The sequence below is a fragment of the Apostichopus japonicus genome, chromosome 23 (assembly GCF_037975245.1).
Source record: "Apostichopus japonicus isolate 1M-3 chromosome 23, ASM3797524v1, whole genome shotgun sequence".
Taxonomy (NCBI): Eukaryota; Metazoa; Echinodermata; class Holothuroidea; order Aspidochirotida; family Stichopodidae; genus Apostichopus; species Apostichopus japonicus.
Genome location: NC_092583.1, coordinates 3323802 through 3347348, shown reverse-complemented (window position 1 = coordinate 3347348; position 23547 = coordinate 3323802). Strand labels below are relative to the sequence as shown.

At 37.5% G+C, this 23547-nt stretch overlaps 1 protein-coding gene across 4 annotated transcripts in view; it reads left to right on the top strand.

Annotated features, from left to right (window-relative positions):
• The window catches only part of LOC139964452 (uncharacterized), a 60527-nt gene that overhangs the window by 22908 nt on the left and 14072 nt on the right, over positions 1–23547 (top strand). For all 4 annotated transcript variants that reach the window (XM_071966017.1, XM_071966018.1, XM_071966019.1 and 1 more), the window contains exons 2-6: positions 4890–4978; positions 10157–10268; positions 17200–17255; positions 18958–19081; positions 19743–20177. In XM_071966017.1, the coding sequence (XP_071822118.1) occupies positions 4890–4978; positions 10157–10268; positions 17200–17255; positions 18958–19081; positions 19743–20177 (816 nt within the window). The remainder of the gene's footprint in view (positions 1–4889; positions 4979–10156; positions 10269–17199; positions 17256–18957; positions 19082–19742; positions 20178–23547) is intronic.

Here is a 23547-nt window from a genome sequence, read left to right as displayed (position 1 = left end):
AGACCTTTTGGGTCTTTGCAGCAACTTTTCGGGTAGGTCGGCCAGCACCTAGTTTTCCAGATCTAACGAGTATCAAAACTCAGGATAGGATTGTAATTGCCGTCCACACTCGGGAACCCCGCTGGAGCTTCTTCCCTGCTTCTAGGCTGAGTCATCAATGGAGTAGAGTAGTTCCTGAATTTGGTTTCGTTCGCCAAATTATGAAACACAGACACCTTCAAAACATTTGATGCTCACCTTAATTTTAAAGTTGAAATGAAATAGTTGATTGGTCTACGTAGCTAATGAGCAACAATATCGTGAGATTTTTTGTACTTATATTGCACAGCATCATTTTTTTGTTATCAAGATCAACTGCTTTTAAGGCAGTGGCATCTCCCAAGGGATTGCAGAATGTGGGGGGGGGGTCGGGGCAGGGCAGGGCAAAGCCCCCTGAACACTTTGTGCTCCTCTCCCCCACACTCCAATTTCCCAAATGAAATTTGCCATGTCCAACACAAAACTAAAAAGGTACACAACTAATTTGTCTTCTCCTGAGTTATAAGTTATTTGTGTCTACCTCCACAATTCTGTTGATTTGAAGCTGATAGTTCAGGAAGTGATAAAGTCCCCAAAATTTCAGTAGTTTTCCATTTCCTATGACCCCAATCAGGGACCCTGTAGTGGATCCCTGAACCCCACGCTGACATGGCTGGGCTATCCTCACTCACACTGTAGCTGGCATCACCAATATTCCATGCCTCCCAACTGTTGGTCCCATTTGCTGTGCACTAACCCCTCCCCCTCCCCAACCCTAAAATGTCTGGCAAAGTCGCTGGTTTGATGTCATTGATGTAGAAATCCATTAAAAACAATTAAATCCACATTGCTTCTAAATGTCTTGTTTCCACTTCACTGAAGAAAAATGTTACATACATTCTGAATGGGATTGGATATGCTAGGAATGATGAGGAGTTTGGAGAGGCCGGCCGGGCCCGGGAGAGGTCTAGGTAGGGGTAGGAGGAGAATTTCATAGATGTTATTTGAAAAAGCTTCCTCTCATATTTGCTCATCTCTGCCTTTATTTCATCCCTAGCTGCTCTCATCCATCCCTCAATCTCTCTCGATATCAGCCGATATGCTAACCGACTTGCGATTAAAAATTTACATAACAATATCTTCAAAACTGATTTATTTGTTATCTCATACATGAAAAAAAAAGAGAGATAAGAAAATTCACTGAAAATGTTCAAAAATGTTTAGAGAAGTTTATTATTTGAAAAAGGAATGCTAGCATTAATGTTGGTAGTAGATACATTCCATGTAATCCCTTGGTTGACCTTTGACCCAACATATGGATAATGTTCCTGGGCTCTGCAAGGTACCACAAGCCCCTGCTGTGCTGAATATATATTGGGATTGCTTAAAGGATTCTGAAGGCTGCACTTTTTCATTGGATTTGACAGAATTGAAGAAAAGATCAGAATATACTCGAAAGACACGGTCACCACACTTTAAGCCATCAAAGTTGAATTGGAAATGATATTGGACATAAACCGGGTGGGGTTCCGTGAATTGGTTTCATTTCATTACTAAATATGGTTTCATAGGTACTGTGTTATGAATGAAGACCAATAAACAAAATGGCACCTAGAAAATCAAATTAAAAAATGAGCAATTTTTTTACATTGGATTTTATCATAACGTGTAAAGTAAGTAACATTTTGCACTTGAGCAACATCATTGGGCTCTGTAAAATTCATTTCTTGACATCGTTTTATTACCACTTTGCCCTTTGACTTTTCATTCTGGGTCATCCTTTACTTCCTGTGTAGGGAGGGGGTGGTTCCTTATACACTGTCTTAAATTATGGTTGCCAAACTCAATAGTGATCTAATAAGTTTTTATTAATTAGGTCAAAAAGTATTTATTATGGTGTTTAAATGGCCTGTATATGACTCCTGGGCCCTGCTGCCCACTCACTGTTGTACAAGAAAACTTCATTAGGAGGACTGAAACTCACACACTTGTTTATTATTTGTGTTTTAACCTGGTACCGCTTGTTTGAGGCACTGTAGTCTTCCATTACTGATTACTCTTTAGATACTGCACACGAATTAGGCCTATACTGTTGTAGTACTATGGACTAGCGTTTCATCTTGATATTACTACAATAGGCTTTCACGGATATCTGATTTACTTAAAATCCCATATATTGGGTGATACCGATATTTGAAAGGGAGGGGGGGACCTACCCAATCGTTACAAATGACTATGACGAAAATAAGGACAAAAAATTTCAAGTGTTTGTATGAGTTAGCAAAATATCTGCAAGTTGATGGAAAGTTTAGCGATACAGACAGAAGGGGGATATCTCCTATTATTGGCCGGTACTATCATTGCATGGGTGCACCCCTTCCAATGTGTGCTGATCTCTATTTCCATAATATTAGCTTGACTTGACACAGACTGGAGACATGTTACGACATGAAAACGGCTAGATCAACCGACTTCCTGAATTCGCATTAAATAGTTTGTCATTTGCATTGTTCCGAGCATGTCATGTGATATTTACTGTACAGTAACTTTGGATTGCAACATCTCATTGGTAATCAAAGAAATCCATGTCCTTAACCAACCTTTTGGCTTTTCCCAAAACTTGTGAGGGTGTATCAAACTGCCTAAAATCCATCGCCAAATACAATTACGTCCCACAAATTGTATCCCTCGTACTCCTTTTGTTTTTAACTTTAAAAATCTCCAAATTTGACATGGCTAATCGCATAGTCTCTGGTGTGGTGGTATTCATGGATTTAACATTATGTTTTCATGTCTGCTGTCGTACCTGGCAGGATCTGTTACTACCCTTGCCACCCGATGGCAGATTGTGACGAAAAATTCCAGAACTAAAAGTTCTGCTTTAAGGGCACAATCTTCTCTCCCTGTGGATGTAATAGTTGTTAAACTTGTCTGACCTTTGGAGACTTTTGAGTCTGGGAGTCATCTACCTGTCAGGCTGCTGGTTCAGAGCATTTGATGAGGGCTCAGTCAAATCTCTTGACAATTTGCTAAACAGGCACAAAAACTATACCGATAATTATTCTTGGCCATTCGTGGAAGTTTGACAACAACCAATAGGTACTCCATGTTGTATAAAGTGTAAGAATTCAAATAAATGTTGACACGTTTTCAATTGATTTAGAAGGGAAATAATTGTTAGTAAGACATCATAATAAATCTATTACTTCTGAAAACAAATTGATTTCTTTTGTAAATTAAAGGGACATTCCAATGGCTGGAGATGATTGATAATACTAGAAATTTGCTGCTGTGTCTGTAGGTGAAAACCAAATCCTAGATATGATCGATGATATGACTTTTTCAAATTTTGGTGTTATTTTGTGAATGTATGCCTCTGGTGACTACAGAGAGAATGCAATACCATCACAGCAAGTTAGTTGGAAATGTTTTTTAGTCTTTTCTTTAAATAATATTTAACTCACTTCTCCACGGAGGGGAAATAATATCTCGTACAACACAGACACAGCGGCCACTGGAATAATCCTTTAATGAAGGTGGACGATTCCTCAGTCTTCAGTTTGCTTGACACCAGGAATCTGTTCATTCGTGGAGTAACATTAACCTAGGGTGGGGGGAGGGGATATTTTCCTTTGTTTAATCATGATTTGGAAGAGAATGGAAGGCCCCCGGGGGGGGGGGTGAGATAATGGAGGAGGAGGAAGAATTTGATGGTGCAGATTGATTCAGGAAGGATAAAAAACAATGTTAAGAAATTATTATTGATATTATTCCAAGGGCATGTCAGCATTAGTGCTTATTTGGTTTCAGGAGTAAACAATTCTTTGCACTTACAGTATATAATATGGTATACATTCTAGTCCCTGTCCATCCATGTGTCCCAAATCTGGTCAAAATAAAATTTTTGCTCATTTTTACGTCTTTTACAAATCACTTATACTGTACCCCGTTCAACCTCGTTCCTTTTAGATGTCAATGCCGCTGTATTCTTATTTCTGATATTAAGGATGCTTGCTATTCCTTCGTGCGGTTAGCTCTCTCAGTAATGGCCTTAATGTTCAGCCGACAGATCAAAATGTAAAATAAAAGAATGGGGGGGGGAATCATCTATGGTTGGCATGGTAACAAGTGTTTAGCATCCCTGCGGCAATAGCAGAGATGGTTTGATGGTATCCTGGGGAGTCTAATTAACTGAACATTAGCTTGTGATTTCATCAGATGAACTGTAAGACATTCGAAGGAAGATGTATGGTATATGAAAGGAAGAGATGATATTTATGATTATTTACAAATTGCTCTTCCACATTAAGAAACCTCGTTATACAGTAAAGTACGTTCATAAATTTTGAAGCATTTCATTCCAGCACTCTCATATTTAATGGGAGGATCCAATATGAAAATGTTTTGAAATGTTCAGCAAAGTGAGAGGGAATAAAAAGGAAATAGGAGATATACAACATTTTCTTTGGTATCTTTAAACTTTCACTCAGGGTTTTGTGATCCGTTAGTGTTCAAGAAATGTCTTACAGGTAGCTAAAAACGTGAATGGGAGGATAGAGGTGAGATGTGGAATGATAATTAGTAATGTCCATTTGGACAAGACTTTTGGAACATTTTTTGTCTTTATTTTCTTATTATTATGATCAAATGGAAGTTCAGCAGTCTGTTTAATGATCTCCAGTTGTTACAGAAAATTACCTCAAATATGGAAAGTAAAAAAAAGATAATAATAATTTAAATTTTAAAGAGAAAGGCAGCTATGTTTTGTACATATCTTGTGTGTGAATTAATGTGGTTGTATCGTCGAAGAGTAACAGGATTGGCTTATTTTTATTTATCATCATCTTCTTCTCCTTCTTCTTCTTCCACAGAGGAAGCAAACGGTGGTGTCGTGTTTGACCAAAGGACAAAGGCTGTCATGGCTACCAATCATATTACTACAGATAATGTGAAAGCAAAGGTACGTTTTGGACGGGGAACAAAAACTTTGTTCGATCATCGTTAAAGCGGGGTACTCCCTCTGCAGAAATATTTATTTAATTCATGACTATCTTTATGACCAGATTCAGAATTGCAACCCCTCTGTCCCTCCCTCCCTTCTTTCCTTCCTTCATACCCCTGCTAAATGAAAAGCATAGGAGAGCCTTACCAACATTAACCAAACATATATGCCTATGTAGTGTACAGGCTGGAGGCGCACACGCCAGATGTGAAGAAGTGTGAACATGATACATTTTTTTTGCCCATTATAATATGGTATTAATGTGTTTTGTCATGTATCATCTTCCCCATAGTTTCCTACAAAATACAGAGGGTTTTAGCTTTGACCTTTTGGAGTTCATCAACAGATGTCACGCTTGCAAACTGTGATTTCCTGGCAGTTTTTTTTTTTTTTTTTTCTGTGGTTGTTGAGAGGAAAATATGTATTGTGTGTGCACAAACAGTTAATGTAATGTGGGAGTATCACAGCTGTTCCAAAGAAGTGTCAACAAAAATGCCAGACCGTGCCATTTTTATTTAGTTTTGGTTGTGACGGAAAAGGTTGGTTAGAATCCATAAATATGGATGTTTTTAACGGAGGGACTGGTCCGTTCATTAGTGCAGAAAACAATTAACATGTGTGTCGTTAGATTTTGTGTAATTGTTTGTAACAGCTTGTCAAGTGTATAGGAAATTGGCCCCCAAATATATATATATATTTCCTATACAATATATATATATATCCTATACAATATATATGTATATATATATTTCCTATAAAATATATATTGTATAGGATATATATATGTTTATATATATTTCCTATCCAATATATATATTTCCTATACAATATATATGTTTATATATATTTCCTATACAATATATATATTTCCTATACAATATATATATTTCCTATACAATATATATGTTTATATATATTTCCTACAGTATACAATATATATATTGTATAGGAAATATATGTTTATATATATTTCCTTTACAATATATATATATATATATATATATATTGTATAGGATATTATATCTATATATCTACATATATATTAATTAAAATATATATATGTATTTTGTAATTTTGTCATTATAATAATTAAAATTAAGATCAATTTTCATGTGGGTTGTGAAATGTTTATACAGCTTCCCCTAACATTGTATTTAGGTGTTTGACAGTGTCCGCATACCTTCCCACGAAATTATGCAATAATCGGTTGGAATTTTTTTTATGTATTTATAGACTGTATGTGTGTGTACCTTGGTACTATGGTCTATTTTAGCGTGCACAAACCCACCCTAAATGGAAGGTCTATACATAACATGTGCATTTCAAACAGTTAATTTCACAGGCAGTGGTTGTTGTGTTAAATACAAATGAGGTCAACAGGAATTCCATGTTACAAATCAAAGAAGCTAAGTTCTATGGATTTAACATGCTTTTCAATCTCTTTGAGGAATTTTGAACTGTGACAACGGCTCCTGAATATGTGTCGGTTTGACTGGGAGGAGGGAGCAGGGGGGTGGGTTAAGGGGGTGTGGGAGGGGTGGGAGAGTGGAGGAGTTATCAAGCATCTTTGCATAAAACAGTGGTTAATTACAGACTAAATTCATTAACAGTACTGTATCGGGCTAACACTGTAAATTGGATAGCACCCCATGCGTAATAAGCCATTCAGCTTTTTTCTAAACACATATCTAGTCGCTTCGCATCGCAAAATGTCTGCCTTCCAGGCCGACATTTATTTAACAAAAAGATTACAATTTCCCAATGAGGGTCCATTATTGAAGAAAAAAATGAGATTTATACAGAAATGTTGGGTTTAGAAAACTACAGAAATACTAGCTTGGGAAGTTATTCGATGTGTGAAAATGGGAGGATCCCATTCTCCAGCCATCTCAATTGCTCACTGAAAATTCCAGACTCTGCTGGAGAGATTGCTGACATGTGTCTGTCAATCGTTATCGTACACAAGGGCAGATCATCCCCGAAGAGCGCCACAGGGCGACAGTTCCACCGTTTGAGAAAGGATGAAAAAACTTTGGGGTGAAATCTTTGACAGAAGTCAAGGGTATCTAGCTCAGTCGAGTAGCGGTTTCTGTCCGCCGTCAAATTCCCGTGACGATGTGTAAACTTCACAGACTCCTTTCTTGAAACATTTGCTGCTGTATTTGTTGAAAGCCCTGGGCTGTTTATGGCAGTTTTAGGGATAACTATGCCAGTTTTATGGATTAATATGCCAGTTTTTGTAGATATTTTTTCAAGTTTTCTAGTAAATCAGTAGTTCTTCTTCTTGACGATGGGTTACAGTTATAAACTGAGAGCACTTCACAGAAATTTCGACTACGGTACAGAGACGTCACAACTTGTCAATGCGGCTTTTGGCATCGTTTTGGTGGTGGCATACTCCATGGCATATCAAAAAGAGTATAAAGGGTTTACCTGAAAAAAAAAAAAAGAGTCTGTTAATGACATTTAATCCGACAATAATAGAGAACAATTCACACCACGGATGATGACATATTGATATTAACTTCGGAAGTGTTGCAAACATAAATTCTGGAAAAAAAATGGAATACTTATTCAATTTGTCATGGTTCCCATACAGGCTTGAAAACAGGAAGAAAAGGAGGGATAATGAGGAAAACATCTTTTCAATTTGGAAGTTTGGTCTGTGAAAAGCGAGGAAAATCCTCATTCAAACACTTCCCATTTCCATGACTATGTGTAGTATAAATGATTTCTCTGTTCGGCAAACAGAATAGTCTGCCATTTTTGGACGTAGACTGTCTCTGTGATCTGTTTTAAATCTTCCTTTAAACTTTTGCAATTTAATTTAATTGTATAGGCCTACTACAGATAGCCTAACATTATATCCTCATTAGTGCAGTGTAGTGTGTAGGCTACTCGTAGTAAAACTATTAGGCATGTTTTGGTCTCGAAAGAGGTCTAGAATTTTAACGGCTTGAAAAGCGTGAAAACCACAATTTTTTTAAGCGACATGGTTAGGCAATCGCTAAAAGAGGAGAGCACAAAACCCAGGACAGTTAGAACCACATTTATGATCCTTTATCGTTGGATTTCTCATTCATGAAGCTATCCAGTCATGTGACTGATAAATTTAACATTGCTCGTCTGGAATGGTGCAAAGTTTACAAACCAGTGTACAAGATGACAGGTAACTAACAGTAATGGGAAGGAGGTAAGAAGAAAAAAAACCACAAATTCACAAAAAATGTGGAATCAACATAAATATTGATGCCCAACCAATCAGTGAACATAAATAATGACGCTCGACCAATCACTACGTTCACCTGCAGTTTTGGAAAATAAAAGAGTTTAATAAGGAACTCCCAGCCGAAGAGAGATGTCGGCGGTTTATTTTCAGAAGTCTGTTGTGGTCGTACAAAAAGAAGAAAAAAAAGCCTGACACAGATACTAGCTGTAGTGGTTACTGTTTCCTGTGCAGGTTTCATGGCAACCAGATATATATTGTCCTGCATTGAAAAACAAAAGGAAGCGGTTCTGGATACCTATTGAGTCACCGTATCGTTTGTGTTGTTAAAAATCAGTTTTCAGCTTACTGTACAGTTTGTAATATATATGTCATAATAGGGAAAATAGGTGAAGAAAAAACAGCTTGATGATAATGTTCTGCAGAGTTCTGCAGAGAGTCCAAATTTGTTGAATCACCTTTAAAAAAAAAATTCTCTCCTCACGATGGAAATAGCCTATGGTAATTCATATTATCCAAGGAAGAATTATGAGCTTAACTTTTGTCGGTTTAGTTCTGAGGTAATACCAACGGAATTTAGAAGTTAACTTAGAGCTCTACATTACAGATTGTAAATGACCACAGATTCTGTTTACAGGTATTAATGTATTCTGCATCTTGTAATAAATTGTGTAAGAAATTGTGTGTAATGACAATAAAAATATATCGTGTAATAACAAGAAATATATTGTGTAATCAATTATTTAATAACAATGAGTGAATTGTGTAATTCATTGTGTGACGATACAGCGCCGTAAGCGTTCTCAAAGCTGAAGTATATATTCTTTTACAATACCAGATTGTTAGGAAATTCTCATCAGTACTTTGTATGGGCCGGTAACGAGTGGAATATTAGATCCTATCTCCTTTGTTTTCTTGTTAATCCTACACGATCGATATTTCATACCCTTGAAAGTTTTTCCGTGGAGATCCGGCTTGTGCCATGAATCCGTGCAATTTTTTGTGATGTGCCGTATATAGATTGGTAAAACTGTGTAATATTACAGCCTAAAGGATGTCATTAATGGATCACAGTATCAAGTGTTGCAACCTTGCAGGGTGATTTTTCTTTATGTCGATATATGATTACAAGCTCATTTTATTTACTGGTAGGGAGGGAACAGCAACGATTGTTTTACATGAAAGACGAATGAACTACGAGTAGTTTGATTTATAAGCTACATAACGCACTGTCTATCTAGGAGCTCTGACCCCTAAAACGACAAATGCTCACAAAGTTAAAATTTTGAATATTAAAGAATCCAAACAAATGAATTGTTATGAGTTTAAAAATGAACTGTCTTTATTACCTTAATTGGTTAAGTTGTTATCTGTAAACATTAATGAAGAAAAAAGGGTGGCAGGGAGGAGAAGGGGAATGAGGGGCATGTTGAAATTAAATATTTACTTCGTTCCCCGCTTACCTGTCTCCCCACAACTTTAGCACCTCATTCAACTGTGTCTAGTATGCCCTGGGGAGACAGGTAAGTGGGTCACTCGTAAAAATATAAACCAGTAAGTTTTATAATATGCATTATAAACACATCCAAACTAATTATCCTGAGCCTGAAATAAAACCTTGTCAAATTTCCTTGAACATTTTGTGGTAACCTGTCAATAGGACAGACACCATTGATGTATTTTTCATTTGAATAGAGCATTCAATATTACGATAAAAATTTAAGTTAAGTTGTTGATATTTGCCGAGCTTTCACAACCTATCTCAGGCTACCTATTATTCCATGAATTAATGTTACAAGAACCTTTCAATGCTGTCATTACTGTATTCAAACGAACACAACACTACGCACCAGATTCTATCATTATCTCTTTTAGTCAACGACCTTAGTCATTTTTCCTTCATTCCACAGATAACAAAAGTACGTGAGAGCGTTGCGAACAACGTCAAGAAAGACGACATAGTGATCGTTTTGCAGCATTTCGATAACGACACAACAAAAGCCATTGAAGCCTTCAATGCCGGTAAGCGTTAGAACTTTTTTGCATATTAAAAATTAGCATAAAATTTGTCCAGTTCACACACATTCAATCTGAATGTAGGTCTCACGAAATACCCACATATATGCAGTATGTATGGGTATGTATGGGTATACACACCTCCCTTGGACTTGGATAGTGCAGTGCACAGAAGAAATCATTGTGGACGTGAGGGGAAGAGAAACCTCCATCTGAACAAACACAATTATTGCTTTAATATATACATCAATATACCAACATGAATGTGAATTATAGAACCCTTAATTTTTTTTTAAATTATTATTATTCAAAGAAAAGAATGAAAACAGAAGAAAGAAAGTACAGCTGGTATATTAATTGAATTAATTGCTTGAAAAAAATGGTAATGATTGGTATGGGAGGGTGGGGTTAATACCAATGGGATTGTAATGAGCAATCTGGCAGAAAATTAATATGTACAGCAGGGATTGTATGTCTAAGAAACTTGTACTCATTTAACATTGGAATGATATACTACAGTATTAAATTCATTGTTGATGTTACTATAAAACATTGCGGTGGAGGGGAGGGGGGTTGCAGATGGAGGGAGGGGGCAATGTAGAAAACTGAACTGTTGACAGCAGCCTTGGAATGTTAACTGTACTAAAAAAAATACTATACAGTGGATGAAATAGGAAATTTGCATTCACACCTGATCCTCCTCCGTTTGTGACGGTGTGTTTGCAAAACCGCCAATAGTTCACTCCAGTTTTACATTTAAGTTCGCCATTAAGATCAGACCTGTAGGGGGCGATTAAGAAATGGGAGGTTACGAAGAAACATAGCAAGTCATGTCATAGTTGCATGCACCCTTGTATCATATAGCAAACGGTGTGGCAGGCAACAGGACATGGCGTCACATGTGATCCTTAGCTCGGGCCGCCGCGATCCTCGGTTCTTTCGCACCTGTTATTGTGATCTCGTCGAGCACTGGATCTGTTCTCCCAACACCCCCCCCCTACCCTGACAGGAAGATTAAGAACTCTGGGTCAGATCCTGAGAACTTTCATAATAGGAAGTTGATCTCGAAAGGAGGATGGGATATAAGTAGGTCATTGACATTCGAACTTGCCCAAATTCATCGCACCATGGGTACGACACAACAAATTGAACATGATGTTACCTTTTACCGCCATCTGGACGCCGAGTGTAAATTTTGGTGTAATATGCAAATTATGAATGGTACAGTACTGCGCTGCGCGGTTAAAACTTAACCTATTGCGACACAAATTTTGGGAAGCTGTTGTTGAAGTACTTTTGTATCAAATGTAAAGTACTGTATCATGTATGTGACACAAGAGAAAGAAAATGAAATCGGAGGCTGCTCAAACCAGTTTCAACGTGATTTTTACAACCCATCGCACAACACGTGCGTGCGTTATTTGTTTTCTAAACATGACTCTTAATGAGTAAGCAGGAAAGGTGGGTAAGTTTGCTCAGTTAGAAGAAGGATGCTGTACTTATTCTTTGAACTTGTGTGGTAGGTAGTTTCACGGTTGAATACCATGGATGCTTCATGTAGTAGTCTTGTTGAATGTTCCAGTTTGATATTTGAAACCTAGCCTGCAACTGTCATTTTTAATTTATTATAACTTTTACATTGTGATCGACAGTTTGTAACCTAATTTAGATGCCATTTTGCAAGCATACGTTAACACTGTAGATACTTGTAAGTCTTTACGATGTTAAGGCTCACATTTACTGCGTCCATTTTATTATCGTGTGCAGCGCTGCAGTGAAAAAGATTCTGGTTGGATTTCAATTACCATTCTCTTTTTCAAAACCAGAAAAAAAGTCATTCTTTTCAACTTAGGACAAAAGGAAAACAAAACACCATATTTTGTTGTTTACTTGAAGATTTATTTGTGAATGTATGCATGACTAAAAGTACAATTTTGCCTTTATTTTGTCTGTTAAAAAGTATCGGTATCGGACCGATATTGGGATGATAATATCGGATATCGGCCAAAACCGATATTGGTGATATCGGCGCAACACTATAAGGAACTACTACATACAAATTCTACTAAAAATTGGAATGATAATTCCAGGTCAGTGCCTTCCCGGTGCCTTCCAATCATAAGGTCCCGTTTCGAGTCATTCCAAGATTAATGTACAGTATGTCGTCCAGTTACAGAGTTGTTGACAATTGACAATTCATAATCATGGACATTAAATATGAATTTAAGAGACTGACTTTGTTCAGCTTGCGGCTTTTATAAGCCAGTGAGGCTTCTTCGCGAGTTCCTGCATACATACCTACATACATAATGCAGCAATTTGTGTGACTAGAATCGCATCGAATACCATTTGAAGCTTCTTGTAAACAAACCAATTTTGTTACCAATTTTTTTTTTTTTTTTTAACCAATTTACCAATTTTTTTTTTACAAATTTTTTTTACCAAGTTTTGTACCAGTCATCTTGAGAATGAATCACACTACGGTATAAACACATACATACAGATAATACTCTGTATTCAGACAGTCTGTCATGTTTTTGCCGTAACCAGGTTGAGCGTGACAGGTATTTCTTGTCACTTACCTCCCAGTGGTACTCACTGTTTAATTGTTCATCGACAAAACACATTACAATTGTGGCGAGCTGTTCTTACTGTATTATTTGGAATTCTTGAACGAAAACAGGTTCAGGGTGGAACTCCACAACGTGGCCTCATTGTAAGAGTGTCAAGGACAATAATTTTAGAAGCTGTTAAGTGCAAGTCGTGTATATTTTGTCTTCTTTTAGCAATCTGTCCCGTACACTTGTTGTCGGTAATTAGTACAACACAATGGTTTTTGTGATGGGTCATTTAAAGTCAGAACAGGGTTCCACCATGCATTTCATAACCGTGTTATTTAGGTAACCTTTGAAATCCCAGAAGGCTTGATGACCTCAACAATTAGTAACTAGTATGGGGGGGGGGAAGGGAGGGAGGCTTTCTGTAGAAGGTCATTGTGTGAATCACCTAGCTCTGGGAGTGTTGAGGGGGGCAATACAAATTTAAAGGTCATGACTCTTGATTCCAAATATGCTAGATAGTTGAATAATGGTCACCCATGCTCAATATCTCAACAAGCATTTTAACCGCTATGACAAGCAAAAATCATTCATTAATTACCCACAAAGATATTAATAAATTTTTTTTATAAATATTCCTCAATTGCACGGGAATTATGTGGAGTATCAAAGCCGATAGGAACGTTCTGATGACAACCTCTTGAAATGATGAAACTTTGTGGCCAATACTGATAAACCTTACTCTTTCGTCCTTGACCAATATTACATAAAAATATGTATGTAAAAATAAAAATAATACGTAAAAATAAAAATATGTAAAAATATGCAATATGTTGATATGAAGTGCACCGTATTTTGCATGTATAATGGTCGTCGTGGTCATGTACACGAAATAGAAATGATGAAAATGGATCTATATCAAATCTGCATTTGACTTCTGGCCTCCCTCACCTGTCTTCCCCTCATTGTATGCACTACAAATAATTTAGCACTGTGCCCACTCTTCATGGTTTCATTGAAAGGTTGCTTGAAACTTCCAAACATGGTTTAGAACTATATGAAGGGGAAACCGAAAGTACTTTTATAGCTACAGCATGGAACGGCTTACTTTATGATTTACATGAGGAAGCCTTATCACAATGTTAGAAAAGAAGCACAAGGTGGTAATTAGTAAAAAAAGGGGGGGAAAAATTGGTTCTCCACATAGCCTAATTTATTTTCTCTCAGTTGGTCCTTCATAAGGAATATCATTCAGTCGGTCTGAGTTTTTTTTTGTGGGGGGGGGGGAGTTGGTAGTTCTTGATAAATAGTAGCAGTCTCTAGAGGTGTGTTGATTCGGCGTCACCAGGAGGTAATAGGTGATGCTCCCCCCTCCCCTCTCCGCCGACCATAAACAGACACCATGATTTTTTGTCCCACCGCGCTCATTTAAACACAAGTAAGCAGGCTCTGGGATTTAGCAAAAGTATCAGGGAGTTCAATCCACCACCTCTGGAGGGGGATTGAAAAGATCCCCTCCTGAACCCCGTCCCCATGTTAAGAATCGCGAGGCTCACCCGAGCTCGACTTGGAGCGCCGGGTAGACTAGGGTGACAGCAAGTTCGTGAGAACGCAGCGTCATTGTGATAGTACAGTAGTCTTGTTTTCATTTTGGCAACGTTTTCTAAAGAATTCCGATATGAAAACAAGTAAACACTTTAAAGACCAGAAAGGCTAACCTGTGTGTCCCTATCACGACAATAGAATCGGCTGCCTATTGTGACGTAATCAGCTTCACAGCATGCAGTTCTACTGTATAGCATATAACTATCGTCTTAACACGTCAGACTTTGACGAAACAGGATGCTGTATATATATATAATTATATATGTTTGCTTAAGTTGAATCCTGTGGGTGTCCCTGTATGATATGTAGTGTAGCCATTGTTTACCCATTGAATATTGGCCCATCATAAACAAGTATGGGATAAAGTCTATATACAGTACTTAACACTTCTACACCACCTACCAAGTCTTGTGACAATTTAATAGGAATTTGGCATCGTTTGTAATTGACATTGTTGCATCCTTACACCTTGCCATAAAAGCGTTATCAAAAAGTGAACGTCCACACTATATGTAGCAAGTTTTGCAATTTGCATTGAATTTGACACAATATGGTGGAAAGATTCTTAACTCCAATAGGCAAGATCCTTCAAATATTGTTCCTTCACTCCCTTTCCCCTCCCTCCCTCTCTCCCCCACCCTCACCCAAAAATAATAATAATAATAAATGATACCGTAAACAGTGATGGGAAGACCAAAAAAAAAAGCCTTCAAATGTCAAATGAAGAGAAATTGGAAATCACCTAAAAAATCAATTTTCTTTAACCACAGGTAGATTGACTTTGAAGGGATACATGCCTTTCTCTATTTCTATTTTAGTATCACTCTATGAAACCAAGTAGCTTTGAACTTAATAACAACTTTGGTTTTCAAAATAGGATATATATGAATTGAGGTGAAAAGGTTACAAAGTCTAAGAAGCCAGAATGGTTGTGGGAACAGCCAATAGTTACAGTAGTTTGGTGTATGATGACATGTTTGACATTTATTATTGATTATAATAATCTGTAGTTGTCCTCACACATTTTGTTGTCCTTTTACAAGGTCTCTCCCCCCTCCCCCCCCCTGTCCACCCAATATCTGTTGATAGTAGCCTGAAACTAAAATTATTATAAAAAAAAAAATGGAGGTCAAATTGTTATCATAGTTGCCATAAACAATACAGACTTTGTTGCCTTCACAGCGAAGAATGTTGAAGCTGAAGTGTCTGTAGATGAACGTTAATTTCATGTCAAATCTATATATTAAAATATACTTTTTCAAAATTAATTTTCTGATTCTTTGAAATAACAGTTGACAAGTCTAGTAAAGGAACTAAATTGCCTTAGTGTGAAAAATTGAATAGTTTAATACAGAAAACATCATTTAAACCCATACAGAGATGTCGACAGGGCAAATTATTAATGATCGTCTGTCGGAGATGATCAGATTCACTGTTTGGGCGACCAAACTCAGCTCTGGAGATGCAGGATGTAATTGTTTACTGTACAGTTAATTCCGATTGCATTGTTAACTATAAAGATACCCACCACCCCTCCCCCATCCCCTCTCCCACCCCAAATAGGTAAAATGATAGATTGGTTCCCTTTGGAGATACAGAATAAAACAAAAATAGTTGGTAGGCCTGTGACCCACAAGAAGAGCAGTTCTATTGGCCCAAAGCTAATGTTCTATTCACCATTGAAACTACGTATCTCTCAGACTACAGTGGATACATGTATCTGGTTGCTCTTAATTTGTTAGTTTGCACAGCCAAATTTAATGTTTAGGCAACCAAAATCAGCTAGGTATGTTTTTCTGGTGGAGCAATTCGTTGTTTACATCAATCAATTTCATCTTGCATTGTCACTAAATATCCCCCCCCCCCCGAATAGATAACATGATAAAAATGATGGTGTTCTGTTCTCCAACCTATACATCTCTGAGAGTACAATGTCCATATTGGTCATTATTCTCAATTTTCTCCGAGTACAGTGTCCGTATTGGTCATTCCTGATTTTGTTAGTTTGCACAACGTTTATATCTGACGACCAAATTTACTGTTTTGGCAAACCAAAAACAAGTAAGACCTAAATCGTGTCTATTTCTGACACTCTGAAAACAATATCTCACAGTTTGACATTTAATTGTCTTAATTTGTAACACTCGTCAATGACTGGAAACAGTTTTGGAAGGTCGTAACCTTTGCGTGTTCAGGTTTGGCACCTGTGACAATTTCAACTCAATCTCAACAACAACAAAAAGGAGAAAAAGTGTAGGGTAGATATTACGTGCAAATTGTAACAGTGTGCTAAATATCTATTTTATTCTTCTTTCACTATTCAAGTATATATTTTTTCCTCTGGATTATCCTTTTAATTTAACAGGACTTCAGTGCATAGGTGGAAATTACCTGTTATTGCACCAAACATTTATACATTATTAGTTACTTTGCTTCTTGATCATGTAAGGTCTCTCTATAGGTAGATTGAAACTTGAAAAAAGGTATCGGTTTACATGCGAATTTTACCGCTCACAGCTTCGTCAGCACTGGCACGCCATAAGTCGTTACTTGACGATGCATAAATGCATCTTTGATAGGTTTGATAGGCTTAAGTGCCCCCAAAGTGTCCCTATAGTCCTGAAGTAGAATGCAGAACGGATTAGATAGGTGTCACATTTCAAAGCCATTTGGGGTCTGAGGTGACAAAGTACAAACCTGATCATATCATTCATCAAATTTCTTTCGTTTTATCTTTTTTGATTTGTTGATGGTTTTTGTTTTCTTTCCCGCAGGTAAAACGGAATCCATCCTAGAAACATGGTCCATCTCAGGAAAAAAGGGGGGAAAGGTAATGTAGTATAAAATTGTAAATTTTGTACCGATTTCTGTTTTTTTTTTTTTTTCAAAAGATATTTGTAGACATAGGGTATAGCATCTCTTACATAGACATAGTCTTACATAGACTTGGAGGATGAAATCACCGCAATATCCCCAAATTGAAAGCCTATCGGAAGGGAAGGGGAGGGGGAGGGTGCTGGGGGAGAAGGGGAGGGTGCTGGGGTTGGGGAGGGATGTGCTTGGGAGGGTTTTGTTTTTCTCAGTGGAACATTGGAAGTTCCATGTATGGATTCATGGTTATGTGCCTATATTCTCAATTTGTTGTGGAATGACAAGATTTGACCCCTCCCTCCGATTTCCCTCCTTACTCTACCCTCCCACCCACCCACAGCCTCCCCTCCCTCCTTACCATAACTTCCCCACCATCTACCATTTCATTCCTCTTGAAGTTACTTTACAAAAATCTTAGCCTCTAACTAAATCCTTTGGATTTGACATTTTTCCACTTACCAAGTATATTTCAAAATTTTTGCTATTAGCCTTGGAGGCTGTTGCCGGGAGCAACTGGTCGTTCAGTAGCTCAGGATTTACTGCAGGTTTTAAAATCCATTGTTCTGTTATGATGATAACCTTCTACCAGGAACCTTTCTGAGAGGTTCCAAAAGACAAGAATACATTGTAGTACCTGTCCTAGTAGTACCTGTTGTAGACCCTAAGATTTTTTTTTTCCTTCTTTTTCTTCAATACATTGTATGCTAAATTTTCAGTCATGAATCATAATTTTTTTGAAAGAGGTATTCATGGAGTATGATGTTACAAAGAGAGAAGCAAAAGAAAAAAAGAATTTGCTTGTTGTGTTTGGCCTTTGGACTGTTTTTTTTCCTTGTCTTCCCCTTTGACAATCTCTTGTCAAAATGAACCACTAATCAAACAGGTCATGTGATAATCCTTGTTTGAAGAATGGAGTGACCTTGTTTATCTGGTAGGGATCATCTTGTTGGAAGGAGCAGGGCGAGCAAACAGTGTCAAGGGTTCTGATACTGTTAAAAAACCGCAAATGTCAAAACTCAAAACTTTTTGTTTTATTTGTGTCAGAAAGTGACCTTCTTAAAACAATGGATGATTCGCATTATAATTTCCAGCTTACATAAAGCAGGGAGCTGTACACCCAAGGTCTCTTAACATGAATTGTTTGTAGTCGATGTGGATGTGTTCCCAGTAATAATAACATTGTGATAGCTGTTACTAAGTAAAGACACAAATAAAGTGGTGTTAACTAATTTTTTTATTTTTTTATTATTTTTAATTTATATTCCCTGAAGGACAGGAAGAAGCTCTCAAGTAAACCTCATTTTTTTGTGTCTTTTAATTGTGATTAAAAAAATAAGGTGTTTCCGGGTTAGGAAAAACAAAAATCAAGGGTCAATTCACTTCACGCCTCACCTACCCTGTCTTCACACGACAACAGTACTCTATTCATGCTGTGATATGTCGACTGCCTCTATTGCTACCTGGGGAGTAATCTATGGCATTCACCAATCAAAAATTTAAAAACATTACTGGGATTTATACAATAGTTTGATGTAGTTTTCATCAATGTTTGTCAGTATCATGTTCATTTAATATTATACCCCTACTCCCACCGCCCCCCCCCCACCCTGTACCTTCATTTCAGTCTTTTTTTATTCCTTCTTCTTTTCATATGATCGTAGGGAACACAGCAAGGTAGAAACAAAAGAAGACGGAATCGTCAAGGTAACCAGAATGTAAATAACGCAGAAAAGGATGCAATCAAGACAGAGAGTATACCGCATCCATCCTCTAAACAGCCAGCTGGTAAGGTCCCCCTCCCTCCCTCCCTCCCTCCCCCCCCCAAAAAAAAATATGCTACAATACCAGAACATGATCCTTTGAGAAATTTTCCCCAAGTTAACACCTGTTGTTCTATATGGCTGGGAATAACATGGATGGTAGAACACGGTGAAGTTACAAAGTTTTCTGAAAATTTCAAAAAAGGCAATTTATTCAACAAATTATTTTCTGCTTACAGATCTACTACAGTTAATTCCATTGCAATATATCCCTATCATTTGATATTTTCAGATGATCTGTATTATTCTCCACGCCTTAACTTGTGTGTACTTGGCACTAGTCATTGCTGAAGTAGGTCCTAGGGGGACCAAACAATTTCAATACATAGTATTTCATATATTGTATGTTTAGTATGTATTCCATATACATAGTATTTCAATACATAGTATAAAAATCGGTACATAGTATTAAATCGGTATACTGTGTATACTGTTTATACTATGTATACTATGTAAACATAGTATAAAAAAACGGTAATGTAAAAATCGGTACATTCAATACATAGTATAAATATCGGATTTCCTGACTAGTCAACAATGTGTCCTGTATCAATTTTGTTATTATATATATATATATATATTCTTTTTATATTTCTTTTTCTCTTTGTTTTGGTCATTCAAATTAGGCTCCAACTCAACAGAGATAACTAAAGAAACCACCTCAAGTGCCAAAGATACAGCAGTACGGTTACCACAGCCAAACGATAACAATAACAAAACTAGCCAACCAAATTTAAATCATCCGACCGATAGAGGGAAGAGCCCGTCCGACCAGAGGCAGCAGCGGGACCAATCTCCCCGCCACCAGCCTCCCCAGCCTTCCAGGCCGGGAGAGAGGCAGGGAGACTGGAGGAACCGTAGGACGCAGGGGAGGAATCTCTGGCAAGAGCAGAAAGAGAGGGGGGGTCCAAACGCCCAGAACAATTCAAGGAGGAGAGAAGGTGGCAGAGGAGGCGTGGGACCAGGGGGGGACCGGAGGGTCGTCAGAGATGGACACTCAGAGCTGCCAGATGTACAGGAGAGCGAATCCAGTGAAACCAGTGGTCAAGGCAAGAAAAAAGGTGAGCTGGATTTCAGGCATTTGTGGGCCTTTGGTAATCCCGTTCTTGCAACAGTTGTAACACCGAGAGATTGATGATAATTATTGAAGAGCAGACTGTTCTATGTTATAGTGACATCCCCTCCCACCCCCTCCCCCCTTGAGTGAGTGTTTCAACCATAAAAGTCTGTGAGAACTCTGATTCAGGTTAAAACCCCTTGTCTTGGTTTATATCGGAACATGAGACTTTAAGGAGGTCTCATCTAAAGTGCTGCAATATTAAAGGGGTTTTGTTTTATCAGGGAAAAGTTTCAATTTAATTAAGTTCAAAATTATTGTTTTAAGTGGTTCCATGAAATATCATATAAAACATAAGTAGTTTTTATTTGTGTTTAAGTTAGATGGAATAGAAAACAAAAGAATCAAAAGTTTGTTACATGAGTACCCGTACAAATAAATGAAATAGACATCAAAATCTGTATCGGCTTTAAAAACTCCCAAACGAACCAGAGCAGATGTTTTTCTTTTTATAATTTTTTTTTTTTTCCAAAGGAAGTGAAACACACCTGTCCACGTAATGATGTATTGTCCCCGTAATTTTCTATCAATAAATTCCCAGAGACCTTGATTCAGGATCAATACTGGCTCTGTTTTTCGAGTTAAATTCCTTTTGTGGTTTATAGTTAGAAAGGTTTCTCGATTGGGTACAGAGATTGAACGATTGCACGTTTGAATTTATACTTATCCGGGGGTGCCAAAAAAAAAAAAATTACTGATTTAATCGAAGGATGGCAACTCTTTTAATTTAATGTACACAAGCCGGTGTGGATTTCATGAGCTTGACAAAGAAAGAAAAAAATTGGCGTCTGTAGCTATTAAACAATGTTTCTTTTAATTCAATTCGTAGATCGAATGTCATTACTTACGATATATCCGACATAGCCTAGCCCTGGAATCAGTGATGTAGGTTGGGTGACTGGATAGACAGGATTGTGGAAATGTCAAATGTTATTACAATGTGTGTTAATTGAATGTTCTGTCATCCTTGTGCCACAGTGTTACCAATCATTGGATGGCATTTGTGACTGTTTCTAAGTTGAAGGGTGAATTCAGGGCTTTGATTTGTACAATAAATCTGTGACTGCAATTGAATTAGTTCTTTGTGTAATGGCGTTCATCTTATATCAGATGATAACCATCTGTGGAGTACAATGTCGTAGATGGTATGAGTACCAAATGATGCAGGGAAAGCTTGTACCATGTATGACCCAGTGTGTACCATGGATGATGTGGTGTGTACCATGTGCGACGTGGTGTGTACCATGTACGATATAGATACCAATCTGACATACTGTACTATCTATGACAGAGGCACCCTCTATGAGAGATGGTACCATATGGGACATAGATACCATTATGACATACTATCTATGAGAGAGGTATCATCTATGACAGAGGTACCTTCTATGACATAGGTACCATCTATGACAGAGGTACCATTATGACATACCATGAGAGATGGTACCATCTATGACATGGGTACAATCTATGGCATATATATATCATGTACAGTATGGCTTTATGACATATGGTATGAGCTCATGAACTGGTTGGTCCTCTTATTAATTATACTGTGTGGTCATGTGTGTAAATATGGCATATGACGCGTAGCTGTCCTCTTGTCTTTTCCTAACATTTGTCCTATTTATATGGTTGCCTGAATCTGCTTGGTTTGATTGTTGCCATAAGATCTGTTACCATGGTGCATCCAAGTTCCTGTGCTTACAGTTTGGCCATAATGTCATTAAGTGATGGCCAAATCTGTATGCTTTTTTTGCCCCAATTGTATGGCCATGTAACTGTGTTGTCATTAGACCTGTTACCGTGATATATCCAAGTCCCTGCGCTTACAGTTTGGCCATAACGTCATTACGTTGATGCCCAAATCTGTATGCTTTATGGGCCTCTATTATTTGGCCATGTAACCTTTTACAAATTGTGTCTGTTGAAAGAGGGTGTGGTTCATATAACAGTTGATGTACCAATGGATGCATAATACAGTTTTATCCATCTATCAATACATGGATGCCTCATTATATATATATACATACATGCTTAGAGTGTTGCAGTTGGTCCTATTGCTATATGGGGATGGGTGTAAACCATTTTCCCTAGGATCTCGATGCTTGAGTCTGTAGTGCTCAGCGTGTGGCCGTAAGTCAAGATTACCTATATCCCCATATGCTGTGACACTAGATATTATGCGTTAATATTTTCTCGAACATTTGTTTTCCTCAGATGTTCAAAGGTCACGTTTAGCTTAATTCATTGTTTTGAGAACAAATACTTTTGGTGAACAATTGGTCTGTTGTTGTCTTAGCTAACCTAGTTTTGAGATAAGCAAACAATAGACCGGCTACTTGTTTTAAAGGAACCATCTACGAGATCCTACTGACGGTAGCTACTCTCTACCGTATAAACAACCGCTTAACCGAAACAAACCGTATAAATAACGGTCACAATGTTGGAGGGTATTAACTCAAGTGTTTTGTTGATTGGGGAAATGATTCATTTTGCATATGAAGTCATAATTTCATCCTAGCAGATTAGAAAATTAGGGAGTGGACGGGAAAACGAGGAGTCAAATGGTTAATCACAAAAAGAGACATTTCTGAGTAATTGAATATGGGCCAACTTTGACATCAGTGCTACGCAAATCAATAATGTTAAATGCAGCTGGTCATGTTTGCAGCATAAAATTGCATATGATACCATCGTTAACAAAAAACATTGGTTTGATGTGTGTGTGTTGTGCTATGTTATGGTCTCAACAGATGAGAAAGACAGTTCAATTTGTGGAGAATATATTTTACTTTCAAAGTGAGCATTGTCAGGTAGTCTGGCTAAACATACCGAACTTGAATAGCCTAGGATGTAGTTCTTGCCTATTTAGCATATGAGAATTGGGTCTGAAGTGGTTATTATTTCCATTGGGTTATGCATGGTTAACAAGACAGGCACCCTGCTACTTTAAACTGACTCAGCATAACATAACCCATTTCCATGGAATCAACTAGAAAGATTTTGTAACCAATCAGTTGACTTTGGACACCACACATTATATTATAGAGAGATAATGGCAATTAACAAACAAACAAACAGGATTAAGACAATGACATTGTGGAGACTCAAAGATGACAACAGGAATCTACATGGTAATGATGTTATTATGAATGTATACATGTGTGTATGTGCGTGTATGTATGCATGTATTTGTGTGCATGTCAGTATGTACGTGTATAGGGGTTTGTGTGTGTGATTATGTACACACTCCAACTACTACCATGGAGGTAAAAATGCTACTACACAGAAGTAACTGGAAAAAATTCATT